We start from the raw sequence: 27,587 nt of genomic DNA on the forward strand, positions 1-27,587 counted from the left end.
TTTTCCTTAAATGTTTTGAAATCCTCTTGACATTTTTCAGTTTGGAAACTAGGTTTCAATCAGTTTTATACTTACTAACTGTCTTGTGAATATGGAAAAAAAATCCTAATGTAATGCACGCAACCTATTTTGTTCATCTGTGCTTGATTAAGAATAAAAACAGTAATCTCAAGATTGTTCTCAGTTGGTTTGGATGGAAACTTGTAGATTGATATATGAACCTTTCTACTTTTTGACTCGAAGAGTCAGCACATGCAGCATTTTATTGACAATAGGATATAGTGATTTGGACAGCTTAGAAATGCTACAAATTCAATTTCAGAGGAGACTTTTCTCATACCATAAAATGAATAAATTCTGCATAATTTGGAACTTACTAAAGTAGGCAATTTTTTGTACTCTTCTGAGGATATTATGTGTGCTTTTCACAGTTCTTTTACTGCAGTCCAAGTTTGCTTATTGTAAAATTTGCAAAGAATCCAGTGTTACTTCTTTGTTATATTCTGGAGTTCTAAAATCTGAAATGAAAATTTGCCAGAAATATGGAAAGAACATCAAGATGAAGCATAAAACAGAGAGGAGCAGAGGAAAGGGAAAAGGAGGGGGTTATGCCAGGAAGAAAAGACATATATGTATTAAAAAGTAGGAGAGGGAGAGAATGAGAATATTCTGTAAGCTGCAGAGTTAGCTGTGACACTGCTCATGTTCATTAGTGTTGCTGCTAAGAAAAATGGCGAGCATATTAGCTAGAGGGGGGTCAAAGCAAAAAAGATGCATCAGCCCTCCAAATTTTATGATGCCACCAACTTCTAAGATATCAGAAGATCTCTTCAGTAAGTTTTACTTTTTTTTCCTCCTTGGGTAGCTCCTCCTTCCCTCCCTTTCAAAGTATTTGATTACTGGCTACTTGCTGTGAGAGGACATAACTTGCTGTGCCACTGGTGGAAGTGATGGGAAGTCCTATTTCACTACTACTTAAGCTGTTAAAATAAACAGCATACAGTGTTTGACTGTGGCAGCTAAAGTATTGCCATCAGGAGATTAACTTGGTGTCTAAAGGCTTTAGGGCAGGGAACCAGTACTATTTTGGGGGTTGGAAATAGATGTGAATTAACATTCTGGCCTTTCCTGTAGTTCGGAATTAACCCCTTCTCTCCTCTGTAATTCAATGTAATAATTGCCTTTTGGAGCTTGTACAGATAGCAAGTCTGTATAAATAAAATATTGCAACTTTGAACACTTTCTCCTTTTGGTTAGACATAATTGGAGTTTTCTTGGATTTGTGAAATGTAAATTATCTTTCTTGTCTGTGTTTGGTCTGCATCAGTTTAGGAAGTAGAACCAAGCAGGAGGGAGGGACAAATAAAAAAAATACCATTTTAAAGAGCTGCTCAAGTACAGAAGGGATAGGATTTGGTTCTTTTTTCTGTGCACAGTTTAAATGAGAAGTCCCTCCCCTTTTTAATATGTTTTCATTTTGCTTTTTGCACAGTCATTAACCCTTCTTGTGTCTAGTAGGTGGTCTTAATTTTGCCCATTTTGCATAATTCTGCCCACAAGCTAATATATGTAAGCTGTGAGTCATTTAAGAAGTGCTTGTCAATTTATTTAGGTAACTAAACTTCTGTTTAGTGCTTGTTTTTTCACTTAGTGGAGGTGATAGCCTGGGTATTTCCTTTTTTCTGAAATGCCAAAAATGAAACTATCCCATGTATCATCACATCATGTTTGTGGCAAACGTACCCACTTAAAATATCTATCGTATGCTTGCAAGATACAGAAATGAAACTTTGGACAACAAACAAGATAACTCAAAGATGCAATGAGATTAGACAATACTATTAGATGATGTTGTCTAATCTCATTGCATCTGTGAGTTATCTTAGTACTTTCTTGATTTGACTGAATACACATATCTACTATTTCCTAGAGGAAAGAAAAGAATGTTGGTGTATGTCTGTGTGTACATATACATATACGCACAAATGCATACATATCTATTTACATATCTATATACACATATTTATATACATACTTGCAAAGGGTATATATGCAGTTTCACAGTCTTTCTGTGTTTTTTCCCCTCTCTACCTTTGTAAGATACAGTGCTTTGCTTTTGAATATTTTTAAGTTCCATTATTACATTTTCACTAAAAGTAAACATTAGGACCTTATTGAACAGTCATGCTTCATTTAAAGTCCTGATTTCTCTTCCATATTTGTTCTTACTGTCTTTGATGGGGACATTTATTGTAGTCGTCTAGAAGATTGAAAGAAAAAACACTGAGAATGTCATTTAGCATAACCAAAAAAGCAATGTGATATATTAACATCCAGTGTCTTGCCTCTCCCGATGGCCTGAACAGTAATGCACCCCAACTGTCCATCTCATCTTCAAAATTAAGGGACCTCTGTATACACCTCATGGAAGCTCAAGCTCTATTAGAAAGGAAAAGAGACTATAGTACAGCTTGTATAGTTGTTACTCGAAATGCTTGAGCTTTTAACTCATTAAATTCTAGCATTAGTGTGTTTCAGGTAATTAAAGCTGTGTGATAGTGTCACAAGCACCATATATTTTCTGCTAGGTTAGTCGTACTGCTGTAGCGTTTGTTTGGTAGGTTTTAGTTCAGAAACAATTATTTGGAAGTCACAAAACTCTCCAAAATTCTGTTTACTGTTTTGTGTTCTTTAAGTTATGTTAATAGTGGGTTTGCCTTTATTTTCGTTGGAAGTACTCTGATTCTCTGATACGTTTTCGTTGTTGTTGACAAGAAACTATTTGTGGGTTGAATGAGGAAAGACCAGTTATAGTTAAGTGAGAGTAACATGACTGCATTATTTTGCCATGCAAACAATTTGTGCTGCGTAAAAGAGAGTTCCTTGGTGTTTGTAACAAAGAATGAAAATTTGCAATAAATGCCTTAGTATTTTTTTGTTTGAGATTGACACTGATTGGAAGTAACCGTTTTCTCCTAGGATCAGTCAACGAGTGTTTTGATAATATTCAAGTAACAGTTTGCTTTCTGCTCCTCAGAGAAACTATTCAGCCTTACCAAACCTTAATAGTTGGAAAGGATGATGATCTGGATTCCTTCAGCTGTTCCAAACCAACTGCTAAATAAGTCAGTGAAAAGTGCCTGAAAAACGTTCTTATTTATAGTACAGAGAGGGGATCTTTTCCAGACTGTGCTGCATCATTAGACAAAAGCCCACACTTCCCAATAGATTTTCACCCTGCACCTTCCTCTGGGTGAATTCTGATGTTCACCTGCCTCTCTGCAAGGAGTTGTGGTACCATTCAGCCCTCAGGGCTGGCACAGATAAACCCGATGACTTTGGCGAACCAAAGAGAGACCTGACAGGATGGTCCTTCATTTAGCAGTCAGTGTTCAGCTTCCAGAAACTAGCTGCTCGGAGCTGCACAGGTTTGTTTGTGCATCCTAATTGTCGTGAGTGTGCACCTTCTGTTGCTGCGATTGTACCATGTTTTAATGTAGGTGAAACTGCATCTTCTGACAGTAAACTTCCTAGTTAAATTTTTTTGACTGGCCCTAATGCAAAGACAATGTTTTGCTCTACCAGAACTTAGTCTGCTGTAGATTTGATTTCTTTAAATTAAATTAAATTTGCTGGAAAGGAATTAATATTAAATTAAGAAACAGCAGTCCTCATACTAAATAGAAGTGTGCTTGCTTTGGTATTCTACAAAATTATCAGGGCTGTTAATAAACAATTATAAACATGCTTGGGAAGTGCCCTGTGTGAAAGCATGGGAAATTTTGTGGACTCGTGCCAGATTTATGCGTTTGCTCACACACGTGCTCAGTGATATACTCTCTTCCCACATTATTGTCTCCATTCCTTGTTGCTGTTTAGTTTCCTGCCAGCAGACATGCAATTACGACCACCTTGGTGGGATGCGTGAGGCACGACAGAGCGAGCTAATGCCATTTTCCACAAGGCAGTCCCTAAAGGCGGGAGGTAAATAGCCAGATCTATTATAAAGCCCTGCAGGATGTCAGTGGGTGGTGTTAGGGTAATGGCTGTATTACCATATGACCATAATTTTGCTTGTACCTTGTTTTCATCTTACATGCTCGTCGCTATATCTGTTAAGGACTGTAGATGCTAATGCCTGGCCACTGTCCATATTCTTTCAGGTGGTCTCCTGCGTGCTCTGCAGAGTGCAGGAGGGAGATCGGAGTGCTTTAGAAGGACAGCAGCAAAAAATTCATGCTGGGTAGGGAGCTGTGTGGAAGTAGAGAGTAGGAGTGACTAAGTGTGTAGCGTGCCTGAATGTTTGCTCCTTTCTAGCTCACAGGCACGACCCTGCTCAGGGGCAGCTGCCTACCTTTGAGCCCACAGCAGGGAGAGGGAGAGCTGCGCTGCCGTTGCCCTTGCGGCCCTTCTGTTGGCCGCCTCCCTCTTCTGAGGGCTCTATAAGCCCTGAGCTCTTCTGGGGAGGAGACGTGGGGACATCGTCCTTCCCGTGGGTCACCTGGAGGAGCTGTAGCTTTGCAGAAGGGCCTGCAAGGTTTGTGGTGCTGGAAGGAGGAGGTGCGAGGAGGGGAACAAGTGACTGTAGCTCGCTGGCTCTGGATGACTTGAATGGGAATGGCTCACAGGAATGACCATGGGCTTGGGAATGGCCTCATCCTGTGCTTTGGAAAAAAAAAAAAAAAACCAACCCAGTTACGACTGTATTTCTTGCAGGATCTGAGCCTGCTGACGTGTGTTAGGTCTGATCAAATAGGAGTATTGTGCTTGCAGCTACCAGGGAACTGAGTTGCTGCATCACTTAATAGTCTGGGTCTGGTGAGTTTGCTGGTCTTCCTTTTTTTGTTTCAGACACCATTATACACCACATTTTGAGCATGTATTGACGGGAAGTGCCTTCTTCTGTACCCGGTATAGACAGAGAGCGCATACGATCCATGTACACACCAATTTGATCTTTGGTTGTTTTAATGGAAAGGAAAAAGGCTTACTTAATGTTTTATAATAAATTGGTGAACATTACTTTGAAAATGCAGATGAACGTGAAAAGTTTAAAAGGAGATGGAAACTAGTTAAAAGGAGTCCAATATTTTTGTGGAACACTTTCATGTGTAATGTGAACTGTCATTAAGGGCTCCATCAGTCTTAACAGCTGTGACTGGAGTAAGAGCATAAAAGCTTAATCGGGAAAACATGTTAAAAATGAAACCCAATAAATCCCAACTTTTAATTTGCTTTTTTTGAGTAAGCAAACTAAGTAAACACCTAACACAGGATAATAGAAATTCAGAGTAGAACTGTATGCTTATTCTTTTAAATAAAATATTAAGGGTAAGCACTGAGAAACTGGCCTAAATTTGACCGTGAATTTGACCATTTCAGTAACGAGAAATTAAATAAATGCCATTTTGGCATTTAACATTTTATTTTTCTTGGAGCGTAGCTATCATTCAAGTAGAAAGAAATTAAAAACCAATGAAGTTTGTTTTAGCTTTGTCATAAACGTAACTAGCAGGAAGGGAAAATTACTGCTTATCAAATAGGGTTAAAAGCATCTGATTCTGTTGAGTGTATATATTATAGAAAGACGTACTGTAGTTGATGCTTGTCTTTATTAAGCATGGGCTAATAGATGAATCCGTGCTTTATTTTATAAAGCATAATATACCTTTCTTATTTAAAAGTGTTGGGTTATAGCGTCTCAAAGGTACCCAAATCTACTGTTTTAATATAGAAAAATTAGCCTACTTGTTGTAGACAGTTGCTCTAACTGTCTTTTCTCTTAATATTTGATTGGGATACATCTACCTCTTTAGCATGGACCATAGCGCGGTTGTCGGAGGTCATACGAGATGCTTCAGTTTGAAGCTGGTCGGTGGCTGTTTGATCTCTGTGGTAGCGGTCCTGGATGATCCATTGGGAGCGAAAGCGGAGCTCCTTAACATAGGAGGAACCAGTTCTCCTAAATACCTGTCTCCCCGACCATATTTCTCAGCCTGCTTTCAGTCCCTCAGGATCCTTGTGGCAGACTGCACCACCTTCCTCTGTTTCCCATAAATTGCTTTTTGGAGCTGCAGAGATGACTCTTTTCAAATATACATGACTCAACCTGTAGATTTTTATGTCAACTCAATCCTTTCATTGATTTTTCTGTGGCAAGATGGGGACAGTGTGAGTGTTTGGTCAGGTTTTTCCATTAGCAGCAAAGAATGCACAAGTCCCTAGACCCAGGAAAGTCACCTTACAGGTCTCAGTTGTCTAACACAAACTTTCTTTTCTTTTTGAAAGATCTCTAAGCTGTAGTTTTCTGCATGTGTCTGAGCATTGCTGGAAGTGTTTTTAGCTTCAATTATCAGTCAGGCAACAAACTAATTTTCCTGGTAATCAATTCCAAAAGCAGCCAGCACTTCTATTTCCACTTTCAGTGTTAGCAAAATTGAAAAACACAGCATATGTCATTTACAAGTTTCTTACATGCTGGTCTAGATGCAGACAGAATAAACAAAGGAATCTTTTGAGGTCAGGTTGTGAAGTGCAACAATAAATAAGGAAACACAGAGCAGAATATAAAACTTAGAGCTAACTGCATTTCAAGAGCAACATGGAGACTGCTAAAAGAATTCAGCTTTATCTTTTGGCAAAATAGAGGCTTATAATAAGCACTAAAGTTACAGAAGATTTTTTTTTTTCATTTGCTCTTTTACCTTACACAAGTCCCTGTTGTACACAATTTTGATTTTCCTTTTTCTTTTGAAAGTGGCATGATTAGGTTTCTCTTTAACAAGTAAATCAAAAGTTTTAATGGATTTTATTGGCAGTTGTGTAGGGTTTTCTGAAAATGTTAGCGTTTTCCTAAGGTAAAGTAAGGAAAGATGAGATCAACAACTGGTTTTGTAAATTAGGCATTTTCAAGTAGGTTGAACTTGCAGATATGCACCTTAGAGGAATTAGCTGAAGAAATAATTCAAGTCTTACCATATAAGTTTGAAGACCGTTGAATGATGAATGTGACTCTTCAGAAAGGTGTGATGTCCTTTTTCAACCTACTTTTAAAGAGAACTGTGTGACTGTTAGTCTAACTTAATGCCCACAAAGATACTGGAGCAAATAACTTATAAAATATCCAGAGGATGATAAGTAGCAGGGATTTCTGGGGAGGAATTTGCGTCACACGAACCAGTCTGTCGGTGGGAGAGTAAGAACGCACAGCACAGGTCTGTAGACCCAGAAAGCTCATGTAGACCTTGTGGGCATCAGTTGTGTAACAGGAACTGTCCTGTCTTTTTGAAGGATCTCCAGTCCAAGGAGAAATTAGCAGTAGTTCAGCATCAAACTGAAAAGATGTATTGACTGTAAGGCTTAAAATGGTTCTGTCCAGAGTCTGTTAAAATTCACCATTTTCATTAACTGTTCCAGCAACAGACTGCTGAGTATGGTTATTGAGGCTTGCCAATCTGAACAGTGCTGTTTGCACTGTGGAGGTCAGACTCCAGAATGGCCCTTGAAAACTGAAAGAAAAAAACCCTAAAATTCACTAAGAGCAGGGACATTTGGCCCCTGTTAATTGTGGTGAAAAGAATATCTTTTTTTTATCCCCCCCCCCCCAAGTAACGTAAACTGACATGGAATGTATAATAAGCATGAAGGAGCTTTTCCATTCTACAAAGCAGTGATGAGGCTTGTGCTGGATCACTGTGGTGAGGGTTAGGTACTAGAAGAAAGATGTGGACCAATTGAAGAGAATCAGGAGAGAACCATCAAAAATTATTTTGAAATCCAGAAAACACAAGGGAACAAGAAACATGGAAAGGACTGAGTTTATACAGTCTAAAGAAGGTAAGATTAAGGCATGATGGGTATTGGGAATTGTAAAATGCTGATGCAGAAAAGAAATATTCTAGTGAGGAAGTAGCAATCTTGAATTTCAGAGAGGGAAATTTAGGCCAGGTGCTAGGAAAAGGTTTTTAATAGTAAGAATAGAGAAGTACTTAAACATGACTTACGGGGCTTGCGGAATCTCCATTACTAAAGGTTTTTAAAAATAGATGAGAAAACCTGTGAGAAATAGCTAAACTAGAACTGATCCTGCCTGTAGGTAATAGGGTGGACTAGCTGGATGATCCCTCCCAGCTCTGTTTTCTATTTCCTTTCTTTTTTAATCATCATGTGTACATCCCAAGGCTCCAATTACATGCGTTTTCACACCTTCCCCTCGTGCTTAGCTTTCAGGAGGAAGCAATCACTCTCCCATGTTAATGACTAGACTTTCTACTAGTTTTACCAAGGCATCCTCAGAAGAATCCAGATAGACAAGCATCATGTTTCGTAGATGATTGTTAAAAATTGGAGCACCATTACCAGAATTAACATTACCGAATACTGTTTAGTCATTCCATTGTATTCAAGTAAAACCCTCATTTAGAAGGATATTCTGGCTTTCATATTCTTTTAATTAATTAAACTATTTGCTGTGTCGTCTAAAATTTTTGGAGTCTCTGAGCCACAAGAGGGGAAAAGTAGTTCTGACATCTGGGCTTCTTTCCCCATTTTGATCCCCAGTAGGGTCCAGTATGTAACAGTCAGTTTTATTATTTATTATGCATTATTCCTTGGGGCATTTCTTTTTATGACTCTGAAGTGATTTGTATGCTGTTGTAGAAGGTAGAGCCCTATTGTCTGTCAATGTACACGTTGCTTGGGCTTGGATTTCTCATTTTATTTGCAAAAATAATAAAAATTCTGCATCTTATAGTTCTTGGTCAAAAAGTTCCATTATCCTCTTCTGGAACATGGTCTTATATGAAGAAAAAGCATACCAAGCACAGCTATTCTATTATTATTTAAATTATTCCTCTATATTATTGGTTTTGAATATTTATTAGTTTCTTGATAACCTCTTTCATTATTCATAAAGGGTAGCCATGCAGTTTGATGAAAAAAGCAGTACAATGAAACCTTATTTTGCATAGCTGGCGTCTTTCATAGAAACTATTCTCCAGTACTTTTTTTTTAACAAAGGCCTGCAAGGTGCTGGGAAGCTCCATCGTGTTTCTTGCAGCATCCCCTCCCTATTGGTTTCAGTGGGAGGGTAAACCATCCAGCACCTCACCAGCCTATATGCTCTAGCGTGGTTAGGGATGAAATAATAAATATCCCCCAAGAGAGATGGAAATGAAGAGGCAAAGGTCAGGAAAGAAAGATGCCTTTTCACATAAGATATGAAAAACATATGAAGAATTACTGACGTAGAGAGAAAGAGAATGGAAGGTTCTTTTCCGTGATTTATGGGATTTTCTTTTGAAGGCCACAAGACTCCAAGGAAATAAGGGCAATTGCTGTACTAACTGCAGTATCTGTGTGTATGGTGAGTGTCTGACAGGAGTCAGCATCCAGTGCTTCACAGGAAGGCATAAAACCCCACAGTAAGCAGATTGGGGAAGGATGAAGGTCTCATCCTTATCTCTAATATGTATAGGTTTGCTTAAACCCTGAGGTATAGCGTTTAGTGTCTGTTCTAAAAGGTTTCTCATCACTACAGGTATGCATTGCTCTTAGTGTTGTTGTTATCAGTAAACCTACAAATTACGCTTTAGACATATTGGTAGATATTTGGTCTCAACAGCATTTTGCATCAGTGATCTCTTAGTCTGATAATACAACTTTTGTGTAGATGGATGCTTCTGTGTTTTGCTTTTGAATTTGACATGTTCTACCTTCATTGACTACCCCTTTCTCTTGTTTTATATTTTTGACTCATGGCTTGCTCTCCTCAACTTGCATTACTATGACGGCTACTAAAACTTAGAATATCTTTTGACCGACTGCCTTGTTTTTATTAAATTCTTCACTTCATCTCTGCCAGACTATGTAGTGAATTTGGCATTTTAATTTATCTGACTTCTTGTTTAATTGCACCAGTCTCTTGTGTGATACAAGTCCTTCACCAAGACAGCCTACTTAAAATCTGAAATACAAAATAGGCCTCAGGAAAGGTCATTTTTTTTTCTTAATATTGTAGATCAGCGTGAAGCTTGCTTGACTCTGAAGAGCCTGGATTTTAAAAAACATGATAGTCTGGTGTAGGATTATTGACCAATTTCTTTTTGTTTCCAGCTGAGCTGCCAGGATCATCTGCAATCAAGCTCTCCTCTTTACGTGATCTTCCAGCTCAGCTGCAAGAATTGTACCAGCAGGGCTTCGTCTTGGCTGCTGTCCACCCTTTCGTGCAACCAACTGATGAAAAAGAGAAAACTCCCCAGGAACAAATTTTCAGGGCTGTGCTTATCAAGAAAACAGAAAGGTAAAGCACTTCCAGTGAACTGGGATAAAAATAGACAATGTGATTTCCTGCTGAGTTTTGACCTACATCAGGAAATTATAGCAGAGTTTACTGTGCAAGACTTGATTTTTTTATTTTTTATTTTTTTTTTTTTTGGTGGGCTTGAATAGGCTTAACATGTTCTTCATGTTTACAATTCATCTGCAGTTTGGCAGACGACTCGCAGAATAACAAGTTGAAATGTGCTCTGTATTTTGGGATGTGTTGTCATTAGAGGGAAACAAACAAGCCCTATGCCTGACAATTTGTGAGGATGATCCCATTGGTACCCTTCAAGAATTTATTAGATTAAATTAAGACAGAAATGTTTGCTTAGAAAAGGCATATTTAGATGGTTACAGTTAACGCAATTAATTCGAGAACTGTAGTACTAATGCATACTTAAATTTATCTGTAGACTTTAGGCCCTTCTTTCCTCTAAACAATACAAGTTCTTTTAATTTTTCAGTCAGTGCAAACTCTTTAAATAAAAAGATGACTCTCCTGCTTTATTCAGTCTCTTAAAATGTATTAAGAATATTTTACATAATCAAAGTCTGAAGATGAATAAACAAACAGGAATACTGTTCTTTTATGTTTTAATCTGATTAAAAAAAAAAAATCAATAGAATGTGCTGTTAAGTAGTCCAGAAGGAAATGAAAATCTGAATACTTAGGACATATATTTATGATTTTTAGTGATTTTAATGATTTAAAGCATAATTTAACATTATCTGACCACCCACAACTCTGCAGCTACCTGTGTTGTTGCAGCCGTTCTGTGCAGTTTTCCTACATTAGTTGCATTCCCCAGCCTGCCCCTTTTTACAGTGACCTGTACTGAAAGCTGGGGAATAATTAAACCTGATTTGCTGATCCTAGTCCCTCTCTTTGTGCTGATACTTGAAAGAAAGGGTGTAACTGTTTTAGACACCAGTTTAAAACTAAAGTAAAACAACCATTCAATTTGCTACAGCCTGGTACTCAATTGGTAGCAATTACAGACAGGGTTGAACTTCAGTTTGTGACCTAAGGAAAAAGTTTTGTGTGTCATTACCAAATATATGTAGGCATTAGGTGTCGCAGGCAATTTTAGCTTTTAAAATAACTCTCAATTTACCTTGACTTGCTTTTGGTTTTATTAATACAGAACTTCATACTAGCTTGCCTGATATTATTGTTTCAAGGGTTTCCGGTTTTATGGTCAAAACATAAGAAGTTTGGCTGAACAGTGGACTTCTTGAGTGATATTGGGCTGAGCTTGCCTGGTTTTGGGGTCTTGCTTTCCCTGCCTACAAAATACCCTGCTGCAAATAATGAAAGTATTTACATGCTTGAGTTTGCAACGTTAAGTAAGCGCTTAAGCACTTCTGCTGGTTTGGGGACCAAGGGTTCAGCATCTTCCAGGACTGAGCTGTAAGGCATGTCAGCGAAAAGCAGCATCCTTCTCAGCAGAACGACATGGTCTTCAAGCCAGAGTGCTCAGTGTGTCGCTGCTGTCTCGTACCGTATCCAGTAGTTTACATCTGTGCAGAATGATTGTGAAAGAGTACAAAATCTTAATTGCCTACTCACTCACTTGGGTGCCAGTGTTTCACACACTTTAGACAGCTGTAAATGACTGTACAAAATTGAAGACAGTAGAGAGTCTTGAACCAATTATATTTCCTTTTACATTCACACCCCATTTCTTTGCATTCCCTTATCTGTCATTTCTGACTGCCTAGGGAAGTGGAAGAGACTTGGTGCAGCGGTTAAAAACAGACAACTACCAGAAAGGGAAATGACATCAGTTTGGTGTTTCATGTAGTTTAAATGTTCCCGAGTTTGGCTGAGAGTATGGGAGAAGCTGCTTCCATAGCGTGTGGATGCAACGAATGTTTGCATTGCCAAGCGCAATGAAGAGGGATGGGTGTTGCACAGATTTCAGATGACCATGGCCTGCACAGAGCCCAGCTGTATTTGAACCGTGAGTTTATCCAATTCCACTAACAGCTGGGGAGAAAAAAATATGCAACAGTAGGAGAAAAAAAAGACATACTGTTTATTTTTTTAATTAACCTTTCTCATTACACTGCTGATAAAGAATAAATGATACTTTCTTCACTGAGGACTGTCAGGTCTCTGGCATCTGTAGGCTATCTCTGTATAAAACAGTTGAACTCTTGGGTAGAAGTTAAGGTCTGCTTAGGATACTTGTTGATCAGATGAGCGTTTATTTCTGTCGTAAGATTTTAGGAGTATAAGTAGTCCAGCTACAGTTGTAGGATCACTAGTAACACCATTTATGCTCTGAAGTACGAAGTGGTCCCTGCTGTTTTCTGTAACAGTGGTGCCAGGCGTTCATGGGGAGCCAAGGAGTCATAAAAAGCTCTGAACCTTGGTGTGGGGCCCACGCTTGGGCTTCCCGGGCACTTTCTGCAAAACACCTGAGGCTGTAGCTCCTTTCTTACTGCAGGTGTTTCAGCGCAGATGGCTCCAATGCTATACACTTCATCTGTCAGTTGTCTGGCAGGTACCAGGTATGTTTTTTCACTTTGCTATTTTTGCTACCTGAGTGGAACAGAAATAAAATTGTTGTATTAGTGCCTTTTTGGTACAGTAATGTCAATTCTGTGTGTGCAGAGACAGAACCGAACACTTGAATTAGTCTTTAATCAGTGTTGCACCTTTATATGTCAGTGTTACGTTTTAAAATGAATATCATTGACTCACATTTTGAGGGCTTAGTTTTATAGCACTGCCTCTCCAAAGGTAAGAAGAGCCTATACTAGCTGCAGCAGATGATGTGCGTCAGGAACTACAGGCTGCTGCTATTGCTGAGATTTGCAGTGCCTTAATTTGTTCAAGAATGAAATGGAAAAGGTAGTGCTTAGACATGTTATGCATTAAAACTCATGGGAAAAGTACCTATTAGTGTTATTCCTCCTATTTTGCCATTATCCTGGAGTTTTAAAATACTCAGTGTGAATTTGCAATGTCATTGTACATTTAAGGTGACTTTTAAAGTCAGTATGATAGTTTTGTGTTTAATCTCTACTGGTATCTCTGTGGCTTCATTAGCTATCTAATAATTTCTAGTAAATAAGGAAGTAGGAGTCATTCCTGGTCTAGGACATTTGTGGAAACGCATTCCTAACATATGGAAGCTGTAAATGTTGAAAAGCAAGTTTTGTCCCTTGGAAATGTTAGGGAGAATATGAAAGTAAAGGACAGATTTATTTTTTTTAAATCAACAATACAATTGTTTGCACTGCAAAGAGTGTCGTGTTCAGTTAAAGAAAATGGAGTAAATATAGGAGTGTTTAATTCTTTAGAGCCACTGGGCATGACGGTAGTCTACCAAGTAGCTGAAGGACTCTGCTCTCATTAAATTTAATATAATAAATTTGAGTATTTCTGTAGCACCTAATTGCATTGTGCACATTAACCAGTGAATTGGAAGTGGTTTGGAAGTTGAATAGCATAGAGTTGGATAAAGGAATAATAATTTTAATGCTCCTGTGAATTCTTTCTCTCTAAATTCCAATGGACTTCTTAATTAAAAAACAATTTACTGTTTTACTGTCTGTGCTGAGTTCTGAGATACTTGGGTTTCTCGGAGAAGGTATCTCCTAAAAAAAAAAAAAAATGCAGAGAAAAGTCTTCAAGCTCAGGTTTTTACAAGTTTTTTTGGTGGAAGTAGGGAAGGCTCCGGGTGTGAAGTGTAGCCCCTGGCCTGCTGGTTCACGTTGATTCACGCTTGAGAAAAGTTGATTCACACTGATTTACACTGGAAAACAAGAATCTCAGGAAAAGGGATATATGGTGGTACCCTGGAAAGCGCGAATGTGTGACAGCGGATCTCTCCTGGCGGGGAGAGACAGGGGAAGGTCTGTGCATTTGGGAGGTTCTGGCTAACCAAGATAAGGAGAGTAGCATGTATGTCACATTCCCCTGAGGAACAGAGATCATTAGTTCTTCGTATGTGTAATAACCTTTCTCTCTTTGCCCTTTTATTTCCATACGTGCTAGTTTTTAATATAGCAATCTCTGTTTAAGTGTCTTGTGTGCGTTACTATTTCAGACAGCTTGTCGCTGTTGCAGATAACCTGTTCCCTGCAAAGAAATCACGAAGTCAGCCCCTGAACAAAATTGTAACAAAATCATAGCACAAAGCTGCTTTAATTTATTCCCAGCTCCCTGTAGTGTGACACCCCTGTCTGGTATCTTAAAGTTTTGAAATTAAATGTCAATTAAAATGTTTCAGTTTCCCTTTCTAAATACTGTGCACCAGAAAGCAAGCTCCATTCTCTTCCACTAGGAAAGATACATGGTCTGGGCTCATAAATTGTCTGCTTACAATAGTTTTGACATGCTTGCAGATGCTCCCTTTCACCACAGTAGAGTGAAGCAGGGGATATAAATTGAATTCCAGAGAGGTCTTTCTCTCCATTGTTCCATCTATGTCTTAGGACATACCCGTCTACAGGTTTTGCCTCCCATCAGTAAAGCAATCAGCAGGGAAACGTTGCCATGCAGAAGGAGACTAAGTAGTATAATTTAAGAAAAATTTTTTGAGAGTAGACTTCTATGTTTACCTCAAACAACTTTGCAGCTGTTTTCCCTTTCTGTAAAATAATGAGGTGTCGGGTGTTTCAGTGATTCACTTGATGAAATGATTCTGATTCTATTTCTATAATTTCCCTATATCCATTAATCCTGATGAAATACAAACTTTCATCGCTTGGCCAAAAATAATTCTGTTTATCTGTAAAGGAATTCGACAGACTGAGTTCAAAAGTTTAATAGTAAACCAGGATTTTTACAGTTTCTTTTTTTTGCTGGTATGCAATGTTAATTCCAAGTTATTTCAATTAAAGGCATCTTCTGAGATATAGCTAAATTTTTGTGTTCTCTGTGTCATTTAAAGTCTGGGTTTACAGAAAATGTAGAAAATAGATCTATAGAAAGTCTGGATTTCTAGAAAATGTACAGTAGCGTGATGTAAATGCAAAAGATTGAAATGGCTTAAACATGCAATGTGAAATGACTTTAGCAAGACAGTAGTTGTTGTGTTGTTTCGTTGATGTTATGTTTGCATTTCCAGTTGTCAGTGTCCACTTGGTATTTGCTTAATTATGTTGACTGAAGGGGAAATTCTGATTTTTCACACCTGAAAGACCAACTTTTTCACTCTGTTTTTTTCCAGTCATACTAAACTCCCCTTTTAATAGCAGTCAACAGCCCTTCCCATGAAAGAAAGGAAAACTGTATTATACCAAGGAACTCATGAAGTATGAAAAGACATACTTGTGGGAAGAAGCAGCAGCCCCTGGAAGCATTACGCTTTGTGAAGTCTTGGTTTTATCCTCTGGCATTTGGATTTGCACATTTGCCTTCCGAAGGCAAAGGGAAATGTTTCTAAAAACATCCAGACAATTCATCAAATTTCCGATTCTTAGCTGTTTGAGACACCCTCTAGCCCCCAAAAGCTTTTCTTCTCTTCAAGCTTTTTTGATAGGCATTTAAAACAGGGGGTTCTTGCTCTGACTTTGTGTGGAATTCAGTGGAGAGAGCCTTGAGCCGTGACTAGTGCCTCTGTCCGGCAAGCCTGACTTTGACTTTCTGTGGATTTTTTTTCATTTTCCATGTGCAAATTTTTCATGCCAGATTTGACCTTCAGTGGCACATCACTGTATAAAACATGCGCAGTGGTCTTGAGCTTTCTTGGAGCACGCGCTCTGCCACATCAGCTGCATTCCCCACTCCGATGTCATTTGCAAACTTGACAAGAGCACAACTGGTCCCTTCCTCTGTGTCATCGATGAAGATGTTAAACATGACACGTCCCAGGTTGCAGGCCCCTGGGTGAGGACTCCAGTTGTCACTGGCCTCCAGACAGAGTGTCACCATTAACCATGGAACTGTTTTTTACTCATCTGGTTTTCCAGACTGTAGTACCCTAACTTGCATACAAGTATAGCGCAGGAGCCAGTGCCAAACCTCTTGCTAAAATTGCAATCAATGATAGCCACTGCCCTCCCTCCACACGTCCACAAATCCACTCATTTTAACAGCAGAGGCAATCAGGTTGGTCAAGTATGATTTTCCCTTGCTACATCCATGCTGACTGTTCCCAACCCTCTTCTCCTTCACGGGCCCTGAAATGTGCTACAAAAGATCTCTGCAGAAATATAGGAACTCCAGGCAAAGGTGTCTCACAATGATACAGTCTGACAAAAAATATCAGTAATCTTCTCCAGTGCTTCTGTGCTTGCTTGAGTTCTGGAAAGTAGATACTTTACATTGGTACAATATATTTTTAATTTAAATGTAAATGCATCTCTGTGTGTGTGTGTATCTGTTTGGTTTTCATGTAGGATTTAGGCTTGAAGATGGCAAATGTCTGACCTTGCCTTCATGAACATTAGGATCAAACATGTTTTGTGTGCAAATGCAGTGTGTGTTGCTCTCAGCAGGCTGATTTCAGCTTGCTGAAAAAATAATATTTATTCCATACTCAAGAGTCAACAGATATCTTCCTTTAGCTCAAGGGACAATGGCTTGAGTTTTTAAAGCTTGTTATTTGTTTCAAGTTCAAAGAAATACATATTTCCTCACAATAACTTTTAACATTGACCCAAAATAAATGTTCTTTCATCTGTATTCTCAAAATTATAAACACTTTACATTAAAGATGCCTATGTATCCATACATGCCTGAACTTTTCCCAAGAAGCTCTACATGCTGTCATTAAAAAGGTTTCTAAATTTTACTAGCAAATAATATATATTCCAGTGATAAGGTTTCCTATATAAGAAAATTCCAAGTAAATAAAATGCTTATGTAATAAGTTAAAAAGTTAAAACAGTTAAAAAAGTTTAAAAACAGTTTAAAAAGTTAAAACTGTTTTAACAGTTAAAAGTTAAAACAGTGTCACGTGGGTTAGAGATGAGGTTGTTATGATAGAATATACCTGCTTTTATTTTTATAAAAAATGGTGTGTTTGTTGGGTGGGCATCATAAAACCTGTGGGTTTTAATTGCTGCCTTCTTAGTTTTCAAATACTCTAGTTTTGCTAGATTTTTAACCTGGAATTATCCAGATACCAACTGCTCATGTTAATCACCTTGATGTGGTTGTATTTTTTTGTAACGTAGGTCAGTTTGTTATAAACGTACAGTTATATTTTGAATCTGCAATTTTAATCTTAAAACTGCACTTCTGTTCCTAGCATCATCTTAATCAAATGGTCATTTTAGAGCGTCTGCGCAGCTTACAAGTGTGCTTTTGGCTTTCTGAATTTACGGGCATGGAGAACTTCAGGAAGATTAAGACCAAATGTTGGCTCCCTCATTTCCTTCTTGTATCTGAAAAGGACTGGAAATCCAGTTTGTAACAGACACCAAGTTGTCAGCTTTAATAGTTACTGTGTAAGTTACTGGTACTCCACAGCTGGTAATGGTTTATCTACCATGAAATGGTGCTTAACTGCAAACAGCTGTACAGGAAATGACAACCTACTGAAACAACCATCGTAAAATATTTTTGGCCAGTGAACTTCCAATTATAAGTGAAAATCTTATTTGTTCTATGTATTTTCTTCTTCTTTAGGGGCACTAGGGCTCCCATTTAGGATTCAAGACATCACTCTTTTTAAGTCTGTGGTCCTCAGCCTTTTACGTATCAGTAACGCTTGAGGGTACCCTCTGCCCCTGCCCCGACGGGCCTGCAAATGCCGTCCCTCTGCACAGCACCAGGTAGACCTCTCAGCTCTTTGCCACCCCCTGGTAAGGTTAATCAATAAAGATAAATAAACAATGAGGTATATAACAAAGGAAGAAAAACAAATGAAAGCCCAGGGTCTGTAAGATACAGTGAAATTTTCTGTTGTGTCCACGATTAACCAGTGGTTATCCTCTCCTGGGGCAGTGGGCAGGAGGCTGCCCTTCCCCACTGTAGGTGAAGCGATGGCGTCGTTCGTGCTGTCCCTTCTATGCCCTGTTAGGTATGACAGAATGCGTTATAGTGAGTACAGGGTGTTGTGATGAATCGGGGTGTACCAGCTTCTCTGGTTCATCTTAGCTTCCAAGAAGGGTACAGCCTTACTGTGTCCAGGTGTGCTTCTTTCAGGGATGGGCCATTTTTAATTAACCCAGGGATTTTTTATTAGAGGAACAAAGGTAATAAGAAAACCTTGAAGGTTTGCAGCCAATGAAGGGAGGAAAATTCAGTTTTCCAACCTAAGAGGAGGAAGAGAAGAGGAAGAAATTGCTGACCGTACTTGCAGAGGAAAAGGAAGATATTTCAAACTGTCGGGGCTTACACATTTTTTGACTAAACTGGTCTCAGCATTTCTCTTTCTGTTGAGAAATACTTTATGATGGGAAAGTGGAAATTAACTTCACATAAAACCATTGCTTTAATTTTAAAGTATGTTATACATTGGAATCCCAGTAACTTCCTGTGCTATAAACCCGATAAGAAACTCCAGAGTATGGATTATTGGGTTATTTCTCGAACAACTGACATCAGCCCTTCTTCAGAAGAGAACAGGGGAATGCAAGTGCAAGGACAAGACTGAAGTCAGGAGACCTGAGGTCTGCTTTTGACTTTTCCTCTGACTTCTGTGATCCTGATAGATGTGCGTATTTTGGGGGTTCTAATTCAGCGTCTCTAATGAAAGTGGTCCTAAAAGTAGTCCCATTACAAGAATAAAACAAAAAATGTAATAATTTCTGTTCAGTGTAGAATTTACCTGTACCTATATTTAGCTACTACTCTATGGCTATACTAATAATATTCAAAGAGTTTAATGAGAGACTTTTATGATATTTATGAAATGCATTGTTTATTGTATAGAGGCTGGAAATAATTTCTTGCCCACCTGGATTTGCTCAGAAAATTATTTTTGCGGTCTGTGAAATCCACAGCTATTGATTATTTTCATGTGAAAAGCTATGGCTTTTGTTTTGTTTGTTTGGTTTTGACAGAATAATAGGCTCTTAAATGTTTCCTAAAAAGGTGAAAACTACCAGTATACACAAAGACTTGCCTTTAACATATATGGACATATTTTACTTGAAAGCATGGAAAAATATTTTTTGGTAATACAGAGTACTTCTGTTGGAAGATTTTAACTAAAGATTTTATGGCCTTTAGCAGGATCTGTTATGTGTGTTCTGTAAAATAATGTTCCTAACAGTGTGCAATGGTATTTGATGCGATTTCTTTCATGAGCCTTACTGCAGAGGTAGCTCTGAGACTCTTAGAGGAAGAATTCAGTGTCTCCTGTTTGCTTAAATATTTACAAGCAGCAAGTGTATTTCAAAGTAAGTGCTTGTTAAAGGAGGAAAAATAAACAGGTCATTTTAAAGAGTTGCAGTAAGAATCACTATATTTTTATGGATATAGTCTGTATCTCAGATAACTCGTACTCCTTTCAAAGAAGTTGGAAGTAGGTCCTCCAAAAACTGCACAAAATCAAAGTCCGGGGAGCTGTTGAGGGGGAGGAGAGGAATTAGGAGAGAATGGTTCAAGGGCCAACTTCCCTATTTCTTATACCTGTGTATAAACCTCACCAATATAGGGTGAAAAGAGTTTGTTTTTACAGAGAGCTAGTAGGTTTAAACATGAAAATGCAGTGTTTCTCATTCTTTTGGAGCTAGCAAGGTTTTATGGTTGTCACAGCAAAGTCTTTACAGCAGTGCTACGGTTCGCATGGAGACTTGAACACTATGTGAAGAACAGGGTTTGGTGAAAGAGTGGGCACAGGAAGGATTGCACCTCTGGGTTTGTCCCATTTTTTCCTGTTCATGGGCCTCATGTTAAATCATAGAATAGTTTGGGCTGGAAGGGACCTTTAAAGGTCATCTGGTCCAACACCTCTGCAACTGGCAGGGACATCTACAACTAGATCAGGTTGCTCAGAGCCCCATCCAACCTGACCTTGAATGTTTCCAGGGATGGGGCATCTACCACCTCTCTGGGCAACCCGTCCCAGTGTTTCACCACCCTCATTGTAAAAAATGTCTTCCTTATACCTAGTCTGAATCTCTCCTCTTTTAGTTTAAAACCATTACCCCTTGTCCTATCACAACAGGCGCTACTAAAAAGTTTGTCCCCATCGTTCTTGTAAGCCCCCTTTAAGTACTGAAAGGCTGCAGTAAGGTCTCCTCAGAGCCTTCTCTTCTCCAGGCTGAACAACCCCAACTCTCTCAGCCTTTCCTCATCGGAGAGGTGCTCCATCCCTCTGGTCGTTTTTGTGGCCTCCTCTGGACGCGCTTCAACAGGTCCCTGTTTTTCCTGTGCTGAGGACCCCAGAGCTGAAGGCAGTACTCCAGGTGGGGTCTCACCAGAGCAGAGTAGAGGGGCAGAATCACGTCCCTCGACCTGCTGACCACGCTTCTTTTGATGCAACCCAGGATACGGTTGGCTTTCTGGGCTGTGAGCGCCCATTGCTGGCTTGTGTCCAGCTTTTCATCTACCAGTACCCCCGAGTCCTTCTCCTCAGGGCTTCTCTCAATCCCTTCATCCCCCAGCCTGTCCTGATACCGGGGGTTGCCCTGACACAGATGCAGGACCTTGCCCTTGGCCTTGTTGAACCTCATGAGGTTCACACAGGCCCACTTCTCAAGCTTGTCCGGGTCCCTCTGGATGGCATCCTGTCCCTCAGGCGTGTCGACCGAACCGCTCAGCTTGGTGTCATCTGCATGTAAATAAGCATGGATAGTGTGGCACATTTCATTTTGGGGATTTGGTATCTTAACTTTGAATTTGAGCTGTATTATTTCAAAGTCTCCAGGCTGGGAGTATCGCTTCCTCAGCCAGGCTGGAAGGGGGCTGTGGTGAGGGCGGTGTGTTGCCCCGGCGAGGGAAGCATTTGGTCCTCACATTTGTAGAGGCTTGGTGTTGTCCCCCCCCAAAAATGGTATTGATTGTCTAAAAAGGGCTTGGTTCCTTACTGCCCATTTCTAGTAACCCACTTCTGGTTTGTTATTATACAACAACCAAAGCACTGGAGAATTGTGTTTGCTCTGTTTGATGTTGTATGGACTTAGCATTGCAATATCAAGTGGCAGTTTTGGTGGTTTATTGATTGCTAGAGCATTAGAGAGCTCATACTTACTTCTCTCTGGAACATGGCTAGATAACATCAGGGCTACATTTCCAGTTAGTCATATTCAGATTTTAGAAAAAAATGTAGGTGTAGCAGTACATACTCTAGCAGGGAGACTTTCTTAAGTTTATTTTCATTTTCTTGAATTCATTGAGTTCATCTGTGGCAGAAAATCTGCACAGAATAGATTATCTTATCTGGGACTTTATCTAGAAGAGCAAAAATGGTTGCCTGGAGCTCATGTGTTGTCCCTCACAAGATGATTTTTTTTTCCCCTCCACAAAGTTGTTCTTTGCTGCTTAAATGAATTTCTGTACGCCTGTTACAGAGGGGTGGTGGTAGATCACTTTTAGTCCCCCAATAATGATTTCTGTAAATCCTGTAAAGATCTTTGGAGAGTTTCCATGGACACCAATGTTTTGTTAAATTTTTTCTCTGGAGTCAAGAATCTGGACCACAAGTTATGAGAAGAACCCAGAAAGGAGGGGAAAAACAAGTAGGGAAAGGGCTTCAGTGTTCCCAAACCATCGTCTGGTACCGCCTGTCCCACGTATAAGTGAGATAAGAGAAATGAAGTGAGAGTATAGCCTGTGTGAAGGTGGGAGGATCAGACACAAAATACAATGTCATGTGATGCTTCAGAAAACTTCTGCAGTATTGCCTAGGAAACACACTGCCAGTTTGCAGTCAGCAGCCTACGCATCTCATGGCTCCGAGTAACTGTTAGCATCTCGGGAAAGCCCCTGGGACCATCTGTAGCTGAAACGTGTTTTACGTGTCACATAATCTCAGTCCCCAGAACAGGGCTTTTACACAGACTTGCTATTGCAAGCATGGCAAGCCTGCAAAGCCCTTGTTTTGTTGTTTTGCTGCTTCCTCAGCACTCTCGGTTCAAACTTCTGCACCTTTCTTCTTGTCCTGTAGGTACCCAGTGCATCAAGTGACTTCTGGCCAGGGTTAGTTCTTTGCTTCAAACTGGATCTTCTGATTCTCCTTATGGGATAACTTAACTACTCTGTTACTAATACCAAGAATTATAGGCCAGCTTTTATTTTTGTATATACTTCCATGTGTTCTCCTAAAGAACTGATAAAATAAATGATTCTCTAGATCTCCTCTATTCATCAGGCATATCAGTTTCCTTTCATGGGATTCTGGAGGAGAAGAAAACTGCCTTCAGTAGCACTGCTTTGCAGTGCGCACCTACGGACTGTTTCTCAAGATCCTTCAGGATAACTTCCAAACTTTCCCTTGGCATATTTTGACCGATATCATGTTTCCACAGCACTGATTCGTTCAGCAATGTATATGGCAGATGCCATATGCTTTGAATTATTTTAGGAGTTAGTGTCTTCTGAAAGAGAAGGGATTTCACACATAGCTTTATGTTTCTCAAAAACAAAGCATAAGGTAAGGCTGAAGGATAGACTACTTTGATTAGCCCTACATTTTAAAATGTTGAATTAGAATGCTGATAGATAAGAAAAGGGATTCCTTTAGTTACTGTCCATGAAACACACCCTACATCAGGCTGCCCTGTGGGGCCCAGAGCATCTGCAACCCACTGCATTGGAACCTGCTTTCTGCATATTCTGAGTTAGATCACCTGTGCATCTCCTTGGCGTTGGCCGTAGATGCCAGGCTGACAAAGTGTTTCTTGGACAGATGAAGAAATCTGCAAGTCCCCGAGGCATTCCACCATCCACAGTCATTGGTGTGATTTCCTTCCCTAGCAAATAGGTGAGATGCTGTAGCTGCCGCTTGTCAGAACTGTGTTGAGCTCAATGGAGTGAATGTGCTGGAACTGAATTTTTATCTGAAGGTTAGCTTTCCATGGGAAATATTTATAAAGGGGCTGTCTGAGTATCCAGTGTTAAGAACAGAAACTGATTCTTTTTTTCTGTCTGTCTCTTTAGGTCTCCCAAAGGTGATGTCCATAGTGAAGGATATGTCTTGGAGGTAGAGTGCTGCTCCTCTCTAAACCAACTTTCAGACAAAAAGGAGATACCTGATTTTATTAAGAAAGTGAGTAAAAAAAAAACCAAAACAAACCCCAAAACACAGTATGCTTTTATTTGCAGTATAATTACTGCTTCTAGTTCTGTCAGTCTGACGATAGAAATATGTATACATTTTGTGCAGTTGAAACACTGCACTAGAATCTGGTGTTTTGTAATTTTAAGTATCTGAAGAGAAATTATACTTACTGAGAGAAACAAGCTTTATCATATTATTATGAGAAAATTATTTGTAGTATCACAGGAGCATGGCCTCTCACAGATGATATCAACTAAGTTACCAACGTAGAAGACTCCTATAATGGTGTAAACATTTTAAGCTGAAACAATTTATATAATTTCCATTTTAGTGTCAAAATATCCTGTTGGATAGTACTGTAGCTAAAAGGCGTATTAACTCCTAGAATCCCCCAGATTAATCTAAGTTTGTTTCAGTATCGCATAATGTTAGCAGTTAGAGATAGTACTGGTAACCTAAATGCCTTTGTCATCCAGAATAGCATTGCTTTCAATAAACTTTTACATATACTGGGGAATTTGAAAAGAACCCTGCAAGTCTTAGTTTGTTGCCTCCTTTTTAAAATTATTTTTGGTGCTGTAATATTCTGCCAGACTGGAAATTAGCAGGTTATGTCCATTTTTGTGAAGACAGATTCATTGTGCATGTTTCAAATTTTGCAGCATCTGTTGTGTCCAATTGCACGTTATAAAACCTAGCATTAAATACTATATTTACTTAGCTACGTGGTATAAGAATAGTATGAGTAGGCATACTCCCCTAGCTTTAATCCATCTTGCAGTGATAATAGTTAAGAAAATCTTGTAGAAAAAAATTTTAGCACAGGCTATATGAGCTTGATAGGGACTCAGCTTGACAGACTGCACTCATGTTTGATCTTTCCTTTTTACAATGCATTGTAAAAACGATTACAAATAATGCAGCTATGACTATCTCATCATCGTCATCACACTTAAAGATATGTAAATTTTGGTATCAGAATAAACTGAAGTTTTCTGAACACTTAATAATCAAAAGTTTGAGTCTGAATTTTGTTTCAGGGTTTATTGTGTTATTGTACTTCCATTCTGATGCTATCTTCGATTATTTCAATATATTCACACTTAGGCAAAAACTGGTGTAGTTCTTGTGTATCAGTTTCAACATGTTTGATTTTGTTCTTCAGTTCTTTGAGTAAGAGTAGAAATATAGGCTTATCTGTCACAACTGGTAGCAAAATTTTACATCATTGCAACAGAAAATTTCTTTGCATTTGTAACTTCAGAAACAGTGTGGCTAACATGAAAACAAAATGACAATCCAGGAGTCAGCTTATTTCCATAAATATCCAATTCTGAGACTCTTTAGAATGCTTTTCTAGACATGGAAATGTTTCTGTTGGTAGAAGCCATTTGATTATGGGGTTATGAAGGTGCCTTTTTGAAATATAATAATTTAAATTTTAATAGCTAAAATGTATATTTACTGTTTCTCTGTAGGCTGAATATGTCGCTTATCCTCAGATGTTATTTGATGTAGAGGAATTTGAAGTTCTTTGAAGCTGTTGCTGTCAAGTGTGTGCTGTGTCACTGTCTATATCTGATGAAACACATTGTGAAAGTCTCAAGACTTTTATGTAAATCTAACTCAGGAAACAGGACTTGTTTGGGAGTAGGAATTAATTGTCATATTAACTAATTTGTCTGAGCAACAAAAATGTCCATTGCTTTTAAGGGCATATAAAACAGATGTTTACAAACAAAATAAATGAAAAATAAAGGATGTTCTTCAAAGAAAGTAGTTACAAAAAGCTGTTAGAGAGGGCAATTGCTTGCTTTCAAAAAAGAACAACCCTATAATTCTTCTCAAACTGTGGAATACAGTTGAAGTTAATAGAGTGTTGTAATTGAATAGGCAAATCCTTGATCACAGAGCTTTTCATAACAGAGGCTTTTAGCACAGGTTTACCATCTTACTGCATTTCAAATTACTATATTTTAAAAAAAAAAAAAAGATACCAAATAGAGTAGCCATATTTTCAAAACAAAATAACAAGTCAAAATTTTCTCCAACTGTGAATTTACTAGAAAAAATTTCTGTACCCTGAGAAAATGAATTTTATTATGCACTGCTGAGCAAGTATTGTTTACATGGAGTTTGAACAAGGGCGCAATTTTAATAACTTCTTTTCTCAATTGACGACTTGTTGCATTGAATATGTATGTCATATTGAATATTAACTGCTTGCTCCTGGCAAACACAAAACAATTTTGCAATGGCATACAGCATAGGTAATATCTTTTTTCTTTTTCTATAACTCCATATAAATGTTTAAGAGTAATGAAGTAGAAACAAGGAAGTTATTTCACCTGGAGAATGCTTCTTGCTCAGTGAAACAGAGTGCCTCAGTACAATGTTGGCTATAAAACATTTAAGAAATGCCAAAGACGACTCTTTGGTCAAACCTGTGTTCTGTTGCTGAGATCCTTCTGGGCTTTGGGAGTCTGTCCCAATTCTCCACTCTCTTCTGCACATTTTTGCCACCACCGTGGTTTCCGACCATGGTAAGAGCCGTGGAAGACAGGAGATAGTTAAGTATTGGGGACATAATGTTGTATGGGATACACCCTTCCTGTACCTTAAAATCACAATGTTCTGTTTGTTCTTTAACCAGTGTGGATCTAACACGGCTCAACGTGTCCTAAGGAGCTCAAAGTCCCATGGTGTCTTTGTCATGTAATTCCTAGGCAATGAAAGAAGTAACTTAGCTATTGTATATGTACTTTACTGCTGTATTGGTATTAGCACTCCTGTCTTTAGCTCTCAGGCAAAACAGAGATTAAAGATTTGCTCATCTGCTTTTTAATGAGCAAAGCTAACTTCTGATCACCGTGGCTCAGATCATTCTGAAGTTGTTGCAAGTCAGAGATGTTACTTCTAAGATGCTGTAGTTTGTAATACTTTGCCTTGTGTCTCATGTAAAATAGGATAGCCTTTAATTGCTTCCTTAGTTGCTCTTTATTTCTGTGTATCATGTTATCGTTTTTTTTTTTTCATCTGAGAGTGTTCTCCTGAATATGCTGAGACAAGTAAGGGAGGAGAAGCAAGGCTGACATCCCAAGAAGAGTTATTTTGGATATGTAGTTGTATATGAATGCCAAATGACCTTTGTTTTCCACATCAATCTGAGTTACGTGCTCTAGAAGAACTGTAACAGGCAGAAAGTTTTACTCCTATGTTCACATCTTTGCAGTGTTGGTGAAAGGTTAGGAAATGGAGGATAGTTTTTGTACCGTTTCTGCCCAGTTCTGACTTTTTAAAATTTAGGAATCACATCATTGTATCCTTGGTTGCCTGCTTAAGGCTCTGTCAGAAGGAAATTCTTGTATGTTAACTTTTTTCAGTTTGACTCCATTGCAGAGTTCATATTTCTTGTCCCTGTGGACTCATCCTTCCCTAGGGAAGTATGATAAGCACGGAAAAGCATGGTTTAAAAATGCAGCAGCTGAACTGAAATGCAAATGTAGGCATCTTCCTTTTGTGTTTTTTTACTAGTCAAGGACCTCTCCTTGTTGGTCTGTCCTTACTTGACTCAGAAATGAGGCTAATTTCTTCCAACAAACCTAAGGCCATACAGATGAATAATTGGTCTTGTGTTTTCAGAAGTGGGCCCATTCAGCTTGGAACACCGCTGTAATGCCTACCTTGTGACGAAATCTGCCGTATGAGACAGTGTCAGATCCGCTCATTGCTGTTCCCTCTGTTCATAGTCTTGGTGAACTTCAGTGAGCATACAGATGCCATCACCAGCACTAGCTCAAAAGCTGCCCATAACATGTCAGTCCCTTAAGTGGTCCTCTGAACAACTTCTGTAGTCCAGAGTACCCTAGAAATAATCTTGACTCCTGCAGGTGCAGTGACTTTGCCCTAAGTTTGTTGACATTTACTTTCTAGTAAGAGCATTGCTGGGTAAAGGAAATGATGGTACTTCTCAGACTTAAGTGAATGGGACCCCAGGGAGGAATATGCCAACAAAACACGTTGCAAAGACACTGCCACCCATGCACTTGTTCTCAAGTTGGCATCTGAAACAGTGACCACCAGTTCTCCCTGGTACAAAGGCAAGTTGCGTAAGGAATTGGACTGTTCTGA

At 38.9% G+C, this 27,587-nt stretch overlaps 1 protein-coding gene across 1 annotated transcript in view; it reads left to right on the forward strand.

The window, feature by feature from the left end:
- RFTN1 (raftlin, lipid raft linker 1) overlaps positions 1-27,587 on the forward strand; it is a 104,832-nt gene that overhangs the window by 29,862 nt on the left and 47,383 nt on the right. Inside the window, exons 3-4 of the mRNA XM_082309545.1 lie at positions 10,114-10,300; positions 23,336-23,444. Of these exons, the coding sequence (XP_082165671.1) occupies positions 10,114-10,300; positions 23,336-23,444 (296 nt within the window). The remainder of the gene's footprint in view (positions 1-10,113; positions 10,301-23,335; positions 23,445-27,587) is intronic.

The sequence above is a fragment of the Platalea leucorodia genome (genome assembly GCF_965183815.1).
Source record: "Platalea leucorodia genome assembly, chromosome: 1".
NCBI classification, from domain to species: domain Eukaryota; kingdom Metazoa; phylum Chordata; class Aves; order Pelecaniformes; family Threskiornithidae; genus Platalea; species Platalea leucorodia.